Genomic DNA, 10,315 nt, shown 5'->3' with positions numbered 1-10,315 from the left:
AAGGAAAGGAAAGGAAAGGAAAGGAAAGGAAAGGAAAGAAAAGAAAAGAAAAGAAAAGAAAAGAAAAGAAAAGAAAAGAAAAGAAAAGAAAAAAGAAAAGAAAAGAAAAGAAAAGAAAAGAAAAGAAAAGAAAAGAAAAGCCAGAGACCCATACCTTCACTATACACAGGAATCCCAGGCCAAGCTGTCAGACCAGAGAATGGTCTCAAGACAGTGAAAACAATTAGTTTCTCATGGAAAAATGCAAAGGCAGTGGATAGGGCCCCTGTACAAGCTGGGTGCAGGAGAGAAGAAGCTGAAGTTAGATATCTAAGAGCTGAGGCCATGGCTCAGCTGCTGAAGTGCTTGCCATATAAGTATGAGTTCGGATCTCCGGAACCCATGTAAAAGTCAGGTGCACAGTATACACCCACAATCCTCCCTGGGGAGGTAAAGACAGGAGGAGCTCCATAGCCCACTGGCCACGGCCAGTTTAGCCAAATGAATGAGCTCCAGGCTCAGTGAGAGACTCTGTCTCAAAAAAGAGAGTAACTAAAAAAGAGACCCAACATTGACCTCTGATCTCCATTCACATACAGACTCATATGCATATACCCGCAAACATGTATGCAGCCACAGACCACACACACACACACATGCCACTTTATATTTAAAAAGTAACTCCCTCTGAGAGAAGACATTCTACCATCTTGGCCACTCAGCAGGTGCCACAAACAGGAGGTTAGTTATTCCAAAGATTTGAACTAAATGACAGGAGCATCTAGAAAGAGCTATAAAAGACGTATGTTTAGAATAACCAAAGCCATAAACACAGGAAGAGAATAGGTCATGAGAAAGAACCTGCAGAAACACAAGCTTGTATTTCTGAAACAGCTTCAGTAAACCCCTAGGAATGAACTGTAAGCAACTGAATTCAGACCTCAGCAGACAGGTTAATTAGCTGAGCTGCAGGATCTAAACAATGGATCTGAGGCACTCCTTCAAGACACTGGAGATACAGGGTGAAACATGAAGATTTAGAAGACTGAGAGATGGGGTGAGAGGCTCTGACACCCTGGGCCTCTAAGGGGAAGGGCGGGCATGAGGGAATGGAGGAAGGTGAGAGCATTCCAGACTGCTGAAGGGCATGGCTCCTTACCTTGAAGATGCATACCTCTGAGAAGTAAAAGATGCAAATAAGAATAACTCCAGGACTGGAGAAACGGCTCGGGTCACGCTGCTTTTCCAGGGGAAACAAGTTCAGTTCCCAGTACCCAGGTTAGGTAAACCACCACGACCTGCCTCCCTACCTCAAGGGGATTTGATGCCCTTTCCTGGCCTTTAAGGGCTTGTGCATGCACACACACACACACACACACACACACACACACACACACACAGAGAGACAGAGACAGAGACAGAGACAGAGACAGAGAGAAACAGAGCCACAAGCACAGGCATATCCTCATTCCAAAGCATTACAATATTAAATCCAGAACACAGTGAACCATAATCCTTGGAAGAACTGAAACTCGATGTCATAACTACTAAGCCACCCAAGCCAGGACAGGTTTCCAAAGGAAACAAACAAACAAACAAACAAACAAACAAAAACCAAACAAACCTAGGGCTTCCCAGAAAGAACTATTAAAGATCCTTAGGAAAGTCTAAGAAGGTACCTATCTCACTGGTAGAGAGCTCAGTAAGCATGCTGGAGGACCTAGTCGCCCTTCCTCTTCCACACACCCCCCCCCTGCCTCCACACCACACAGATGGGCGTGGTGGAGCCACCTGCATCCTCACACTCAGAACCTTCAGGAAAAAGGAGACTGAAGAACCAGGAAGGAGAATGAGACATCAGACGACAAGTAAGGTGCTTTGAGAACATCATATGCTATACATAAGGGATCATTGATTGCATGGCACACCTGCAATGGGGGTGCTGCTCTGTGGTAGAGCCCTTACTTGGCATGCACTGGATTCAATCCCTAGCACCAAGAATAAACAAAGGCTAGCAGCACAGTAATGAAACAACAGTACCCAAGTCACAGTTATAGGACAGCGAGCTCACCGGGTCGAAAGCTCACCAGACCACAAGCTTAGTCCCTCCAACACATGTACCCTCTGTGCACCCCATCTTTCAAGCTTCCCTCTGCTGCTTTCCCTTAGCATCTCGGCCCTTTAGACAGCCAGCCCCTGATTCTATACAGCCCTGCCTGCTATTAGCCACAGACCTGCCTGGAGTTTCTGCTTAGTTCTTTCCCCTGTGAATTGCCACACAAAGCACAAGGCTGAAGACAGACTGGTAGTCCTCAAGGCCCCCAGGAGGGTCAGAAGACACCTCTCGGATGTTTGGGGAACTAGCTCCCCACCTTGAAAGAAAATTAAGTCAGGGGAAATGAAAGACCAGGGGACTGGGCCAACAGCAGCCAACTGGGCCACTCCTGCAGTTCCTACCTTTTCCCCTTCTGCTCTTTAGGAGAAGGTCTGATTGTTAAAGAGAGGCATCTGGGAGGCACCTGCTGGGTCTCGAGACAGTGCACACTGAAGTTGTAGGTGCAGGAGCCTGGGGAACTCACCCCTTCTCAGAATGGCACCCAGGAGTCTCCACAGGAGGTTCCCAGGATCCGCAGCTGCAGCCAGGGAACATGTCAGAGGTTCAGGTGTGCAGGCTGCTAGGAAAAAGGCCTTCAGACATGCTGAGCAGAAGTCGCTCACCTCGGGAGTAGAGTGCCCTGAGGCAGTTTTAAGTAAGCAACAATATTGTTGGGTAAGCTGAGGCATCCTATAGGGCCCTGAGAAGCTTTGGTGATGCCCATTAAATGTCCTTGGCTCTTTACCTTCTGGACTAACCAGAGGCCACTTCTCTGTGCCCTGGAATCTCACAGAGAATGTGCCACCAGACAAAGTTTGATGTTGGCAAAGCGCTGGCCTCAGAGAGCCCAGGCAAACAGAAGGCAATGAACAAGAAACCAAACACTGCTATTTGAAGCATCTGGGACCTCAGTGCTTGGTGTTACTGCAGCATAACCCAGCGCATCCAGTCTGATGCTCGGCCAGTGTTTTTAAACAGCAGAGCTCCCCACCCTCAGCACCACAACTGTCTTGTAGGTGACGGTCTGCCCTGCAGAGACATAAAAGCAGCTCCACACAGGCAGAGACACCAAGACTGTTTCAAGTAGAGGAAGAAAGACGCTGTGATCTTTGGAAAATCTTTGATACTTAGCAACCAAAGGTCACTCAGTCATGTCTGCAGACCACGGAAAAGGACAGGGTGTGACCCAGGAAAGCAGAGCTGGGCAGCTCTGGTGTAATGTTCCAGACAAGGATGGCAGCTCTGGGCGGAAGAAATGGAACAAAGGGAGAGACAGTGTTCCTCTTAGACCTGTACTGGGCTTTCTGCTCTCCTGCACACCTAGTCACCATGTCTCCTCTTCCTCTTTCCATGCACAGGAGGGCTCAGAAAGGGCAAGGGACTTGCCCATGATTGCACAGCAAATAAGCAGCAGAATTCACCAAAGCTTTCTCTCCTGGGACATTATCCTTCTGCCTGTGAGAATCAAAGCTCTAAGAAGGTTTGCTGAGGATCAGTGACATCACCTTCCCAGGCCAGAGCACAGGTCAGGGTTAGACACAGTCTTCACCAGACCACTGCCAGGGCTCTCTCTCACACACACAGGTTACCCCAACCCAGAGTCTGCATTCCCTCTTGGACAGGGGATGGAGCCTACATAGGGCTGGCTCCTCCCATCTCCATGAGCAGAAAGAGGAGGCTGCTGACATACACAGGTAGGGGCTGGGGCGGGGGTGCGGGGAAGAGAGTTTTGCTTTGTTGCTCGGCTTAGCCCTCACTCTTGCTGGTGAGTTCACATCCTCTGTTACAGCTACTGCTGATTCCTGTGCTGATAGATAGAACCAACTTCTTTGGGTTTCTAGCAGGGACTAGGCAGCAGCGGCTCTTTAGGCCTCCTCCTGGCTTCTGGCACTCGACTGAGACATCTGCGACACCAGCCTCCCGAACTGAGCAACCACTTGGTTCTCAACCTCTCTGGTAGGAGACGGCCATTGTCAGACTACTGGGACTATATTATGCAACCCAATCTAATAAGTTCTCTCTTAATACACATTCATTCTATTAGTTCTGTTCCTCCAGAGAGCCCTGGCTAACATGCACAGTGTACATTCCCAGGGAAATGTTTATGGACACACTTGAGCGATTAAAGTCAAAGTCATGACTGGAAAAACAAAACGGGAAGAACCAAAGCCACAGAGAAGGGAACTGACATCTGCAAAGACCGTGTCTAGGGATGCAGCTCAAGCTGGCCCCATTTTCTAGGTTTACAAACTGAGGTAGAAAGTAAAATCTCTCACGGGTTCATGAAGCAAGAGTAGGTCTATCTAAACTGCTTGAGCATGCAGCCCCCGGATGAGGGCCAGACAGCCTGGTCTCAAGTTCATGTCCTGCCACTTCCTCACTGGGTGACCTTCCTTGACCAAGTTACTTATACCTCTGTGACTCATTTTCCCTATCTGCAAAATGAAAGTAACAACGACACCTATCCCGTAGGGCTACTGTTTGACAATGAATGGGACACAGTTAGAATAGTGCCCTGTACATCTTGGATGCTGGACTCTGTGACAATGAAGGAAGAAACCAGATATGTCAGAGCAAGTCTCAAACCAGGCTTGCTCTATAGCATTATATCGTCCTGGTAGGCTTGCTGACCCCTTGTCATGCCTGGCTGGCTGTCCTCTGTGTGGGCAGAGCAGTGGTCTTCAATGCTGGTCTCACCTCCACCAGCATACATACCCCAGAGCACCCCCATCCAAGTTGGGGTCCCAGCCAAGGCCTCATCCCTAGCTGGGTCCTCGGCCCTGGAAAACCCTCCAGGATCCGGTTGGTGGGCCTTTTCTTTGAATTTCTCCTGGGGCACCGTTGCTACTAAGCTGACTTGTGGAGCATCTTCCCCTCATCCTGTAGGGTGATTAGAATTGACTTTCTCTGTCATGAGTGGCAATGTAACCCCAGGAGAGGAACCAACAGGCCATTCCCAACCCCAGCAGGCTCACCTGCGCAAAGCTCTTTCTGGGGGAGGAGAATCCTAACAAGGTTCACCACTCTCCGAGTGCGGGACAGGAACTTTGTAAGTAGGGGACTTCCCAGTTCTCATGACCCCCTCCAGTTGAGAAAATATCCAAATATCTTCTTCCTGGAGAGTCCTTCATGTCCCATTCCACTGGTCAGATGTGGCTCTAAGAGACCCATGGTCATCATCCCAGAGCCACATGGCCAGCAAGCCGGAGTCAGAGCCCTCACGTCTGGGTGTCCCTTATCCGGGAACCTGTGACCATCAGCAACGCAGCTCTTATTTTCTGCTAACACTATTCCTTCTGTTCTCTGAGCAGCTATAATCAAGCAAGGAAAAGTGGTGCTCATCTTTCATGACTCTTTCCCCTCGGTAGCCCCTCTATCTCCTGGAACCACTCCTTACGTTCTGACCTACTCAGGTCATCACCCCCCTCATAGGAGCTGTGGTTTGTCCATCCAGCTATGCAGTCTCCCTGCCTTCCCTCCTCCCTCTTCTGCTTCCATCCATCCACCCTTCCATCCTCTCATCCATCATCTCCACCCCTCCAGCGAAGGTCTTTCATGAGTTCAGACAGCTCAGGCCTGCACCAGGCACTTGGAACTCCTTCTCTCCTTCACTGAGTCCATTTCAGAAGGGTCCACTTCTCCACTACTCCCTTCAGGAGCTAGAATTGTCTGCTTCCGTCTGCCCTGGTGATGGTGGAAAGTTGGTTCATGTGAGGCCAAAACCATGTTGTATACCAAGAGCAGAGTCCCTTCTAAGCACTAATAGTATGCAAGGATTTCCAAAGCCCTGGGGTAGGCTGGAGGCCCCCGCCCCACTCCCTTCCCATCTCCACAAAAGCCCCTACTTACGAATGCAGAAGTCTCCGTTCTCATAGTAGCCAGGGCAGCATTGGGACCTCCGCCGGTACATGGTCCGGAGGCCGCGCCTATACGCGGTCTTATAGCTGATCCTAGGCATGAGGGAGAGAGCCACTTGAAAGGATTGAAAATCAATCCATCCCGTTTAGAATGATATTTGTGTTAAGCTCTATCGAGGATGCCATTCAATAATTACTTTAAAATGCATGGCAGCTTCGAATATGAAAGAACGCAATAAAGAAAAATCGATGATGGGATGTAGGCCGCTGTGGTGCAGAATGTATTACCCAAGCAGTGCCGGGGAAACCTGCTGACTTCCCAATCTTTCCCAGATACAAGGGCTGCCGAGAAGGATGCTGGGGTGACATTGTAGAGGGCCACAGGGGTGGGCGTCCTCTAGGGTCCTTAACAAACCAGGTCCTGGACTCAGGAGAACCTTAGGGACATGGATAAGAATGGAACTCTGACAGCTTTGGTACCAACTGCCAGCCTATGCCTGGGTGTCGGCCTGATCCTTGAGTTGGAAAGGCTGCAAGAGGACTCCTTGGATCTGATTGTGTTTTCCATATGAACTTCCTCAAGCCTCCTGCAGAGGGCGTGCTGTTCCCTGGCAAGCGCTAATCCTGCCCTCAAGCTGCAGAGGAAGAAGCTGGAGGCCTGCTGGGCTCTGAGAGCCAGAGAGACTTGGGTTCTAGTCCTTATGGAGACAAAAATCTTTGAGACTTGGGTCTGGGCCAGAAATTTATAGGCAAGATTTTCCCAGTAGCCTCCTGAGGCGGGCAGGGCCGTCATCACGCCCCACTATCACGCTCCGTTAATCCCATTCCTTTCATTTGTCTTTTAGAGCTTCCATTCTTCTTTTATGTTCCCCGCCACCCATTACCCACAGCTTTATGGATGAGAAATTGATACTCAGAGAGGTTAATGACTTGCTTTCGGTCACACAGCTAATAAATGTCAGGGTCAGACAAGAAGGGGAAATGGGGGGTGGGGAGGAGTATGATCAAGGTATATTAGACTCCTATATGAAAATGTCATCATAAGACCTGTTATTTTGTACAATTCATATAGGCTAATAAAAAATACATTACCCCAAGAACAGGATTGCCAGAAACAGAATTCAAACCCAGATCAGTCAAATTGCAAAGCTACCAGGTCCTACCCTAACGCCTGGTACCAGTTCTCTCTGGTGGCTCTCTGGCCTTTCAGAGCATTTCTGAAAGAGTAAGGCAGGAGGAGCTGGTGTGAGGACTGAGACTTTAGGAGGAGTCAAAGGGGGCATTGATAAGAAAAGCCCCCGTCACTGGCAGTGCTGCAGATCCAAAATGGCCATTAGAAACAGGAGAAGAAACGACCAGGATGTTGAAGGCAGAGCCCTTTCTGTTCCTCTACATACCACAGGGCTGCCCTTGTCTCCTCCTCTGTGGAGAATAGAAAGGCTGGGGTCCCTTCAGCCTGCTTCACAAGGAATCCTAGGCTGGGTTGGGAGGCTAGTCCTTCAGCCGCAGTCTGGACAACCCTCTCAAATCTTTAAAATTCTCACCTCATGACAAACGACAATGATGGCCTCATGGGAAATCTGTGATATTTGGGAATGCGTTAAGCTAAGGTCATTCTACTTTGTCAAAAGCCTGTAATGGGTAAGCTGGCCTCACAAGGAGCTACTTCCCACACACAGGAAAGCAGGCCCTGGCCTGGAAGTGTGTGTGTGTGTGTGTGTGTGTGTGTGTGTGTGTGTGTGTGTGTGGCTCTCAGATAAAAAATGATTCATAGTAGACACAGAAGTCACTGGGCCATGGGAAGTCCCTGCTACATGGGAAGACTCCCAAGTCTTCAGATAGGGAGAGAAACCTTACACGCTGATACATCACAGGAGAGGGACCGCCACTGCTCCTGACTCCCCTAGCCTTGTGTGCCCCCATTATAGGGAGCTGGACAGGTAGGGCCTGGGGCCAGGCTGCTCTGGGGAGGATGCTGGACCAAGCTACTACAGCCCAGAGACGGATGGTGCCGCTGTCAGCATGCACACTCCAGGTCATCAGGAAAGCTCCAGAGACTCAATAATTTAGCAAAATTACTCACGTTCCAGGAACACAGCCTATTTTAATAGGCAGCCTCTCATTCACCCGGCCCCAGGGTAATGGAAGGCTGTGTAGCCTCCCAAGACAATGGAGCCACACTTTGGAACAAACTCGGTTCTGGCTCAAGACTACAAGAGATCAGGGCTAGACCAGTGCCAACTGCTGCCTCTGCCTCTGGCTATGGCCATAGGCCAGCAACTCTGACAAAACTGGGAGAGGTCAGAAGAGAGCGTGGAGCAGCCAGCAACAGGGGGTGTTACTACTAAGTGGGTGACTATTGTGCACAACTCGGGCTCTCTCCACTAGGATCGATGAGGTAGTGACTAGAAATGCCTCAGAGCTGCATGTTCTCCTCTTGATAAGGAGGTCGGGTGCTCATCCACCAACTTCCTGTGTCGCTTGTAGAGGGTTTCATGCCCATAGGTCATGAAGTCCACCACTTCCAACCAGAAGAAAGCAGCTAACAGTCTCACACCACCAGCCTTCAAGAGTTCCAGGCATGGAGTATGGACAGTGCACACAACACGGGCTTCACAGGTCTCTCAGTAACAAACTAGAGAATCGGGCACTTATTCTCTACACAGTCCTCTGGGGTGTGCTTACCGGTGCCGGGTACACTTGAACCAGTTGAGGATGTCTGCACATCGTGTGTAGTAGATCTGATCAAAGGGGTGTGCATAAGACTCCTGCACGGTCACGGCATAGCTGAGGACCAGACGAGAGATGGAAGCCATGGTCAGCAAAGGCCAAGCCCATGCCAGGACACACCTCCCTCCTCAGACTTGCCCAGCCCCAAGTCCCAAGACCAGGATCCAGCTCTGACCTTCCCTCCCAGCTCCCAAACTCCTGCCCTGGATCTCAGCTATAACCCTAGGCCACATCTATGCTGGTTAGAGTTAGCTGACTGTCAACCTGACAGAATCTAGAAATTAGCTAGAGGATGTGCCTCTGAGCAGTACATGTGTATGCAGGTGTACTTGCTTGTGCGAATGCATGTGGAGGCTGAGGATAACCTTGACTGTGGTCTCTCAGATGCCTGCCACCTTGCTTTATGAGACAGGGACTCTTATTGGGCTGGGAACTTGCCAAAGAGACTTAGGTAGCCACAGTGAGTCTCAGGGACCCAACCTGTCTCTGTCTCCCTCACTCTGGGATTACAAACACTCATCATGTGTCCAGCTTGTTTGTTTGTTTAATGTGGGTTCTGGGAGATCAAACCAGGCCCTAATGTTTTCTAGGTCAACACTGGACCAGCTGACTGTTCCCAGACAATCTTATAAAGCAGGTAGAAGAATTAATCTCACTTTGCAGATAAGGAAAGAATATCACACAGCCTAACTTCCCCAGTCCTTCCAGTGACCTTCCCGTCCATTCTATCTCTAGCATAGCTGGGGCTTCATAGAGGATGTCTCCAGACCTCCCAATGAAAGCAGTCATTGTCATCCTGCCTATTAACCATAACCTAGACCAGCAGGTGGAAGCCACAGGAAAGCTGTTCCAGGCTTCACCAAAGTAGGCATTTGCTTTGTCACCCTGGCCAGGTGACATGAAACAGTGCTACTGATGCCTGGCTGCTGACGCGTGGCACACACCTCCGGGGCAGGCTGGAGAGCGTGTCAGGAATTAATTGTCATGTAGGCTGGTGTTCCATGTTTTCCCCAGAAGGCTCACTGACCGGGGCCAGATGGCCAGGCCCAGGCTGTAAAAGCCCATCTGCTTTGCCTGAGGAAACTGTTGGTTCATTTGCAAGGGGGCTGAGGGCTGTGGGGCCACAGTCTGCTCCCTGACGCCTGTAAGGCAAAAGGTCTGGAGTCCTGCAAGGAGGACAGGAATGGTTTGACAGTGCTCAGAGACCCAGGCAAGCGGGAGTTCTGTCTGACACTGAGGATGATAAAGATGACCCTGAATGTGGGTACCTGGGAGATGTGCCCCAGACATACAAGTACATGTAGACATGGCCCATATGCCCCTGTTCATCGCCAGGCCTTAGGAAACAGGCAGGTCAGCACCCACCCCTGCTTCCTGCAGGACTTCAGTTGAAATTCCACAGCACCACAATGCATTTTGCAAGGTCATCTCTTGGAAGGGGGATAAATAAGTCAGAGCCTGGGCCGGGGGGAGGGGGGAAGGAGGTGGTGTCCTATCACTCAGTAGTGTGTTCTTAAACATGCCACCGAGCTCCCATAAGCCTCTGTGTTCTCAATTAAAAATCTATGACATCTATGAAGAATGTAATGGATTACCGTGAGAAACAACAGACAATGGCAGTAGTATACACCTCTCAGGGTGAAAGCAGGGGGGG

General features: G+C 50.0%; 1 protein-coding gene across 2 annotated transcripts in view; it reads right to left on the bottom strand.

The window, feature by feature from the left end:
- Megf11 (multiple EGF like domains 11) overlaps positions 1 to 10,315 on the bottom strand; it is a 316,961-nt gene that overhangs the window by 195,895 nt on the left and 110,751 nt on the right. For both annotated transcript variants that reach the window (XM_021171815.1, XM_021171818.2), the window contains exons 3-4: positions 8,617 to 8,718; positions 5,924 to 6,024 (exon numbers count right to left, since the gene is read on the bottom strand). In XM_021171815.1, the coding sequence (XP_021027474.1) occupies positions 5,924 to 6,024; positions 8,617 to 8,718 (203 nt within the window). The remainder of the gene's footprint in view (positions 1 to 5,923; positions 6,025 to 8,616; positions 8,719 to 10,315) is intronic.

This window comes from Mus caroli, chromosome 9, assembly GCF_900094665.2.
Source record: "Mus caroli chromosome 9, CAROLI_EIJ_v1.1, whole genome shotgun sequence".
Classification (NCBI taxonomy): Eukaryota; Metazoa; Chordata; class Mammalia; order Rodentia; family Muridae; genus Mus; species Mus caroli.
The sequence above is the reverse complement of the archived record's forward strand: the minus strand, read 5'-3'. Positions and strand labels throughout refer to the sequence as shown.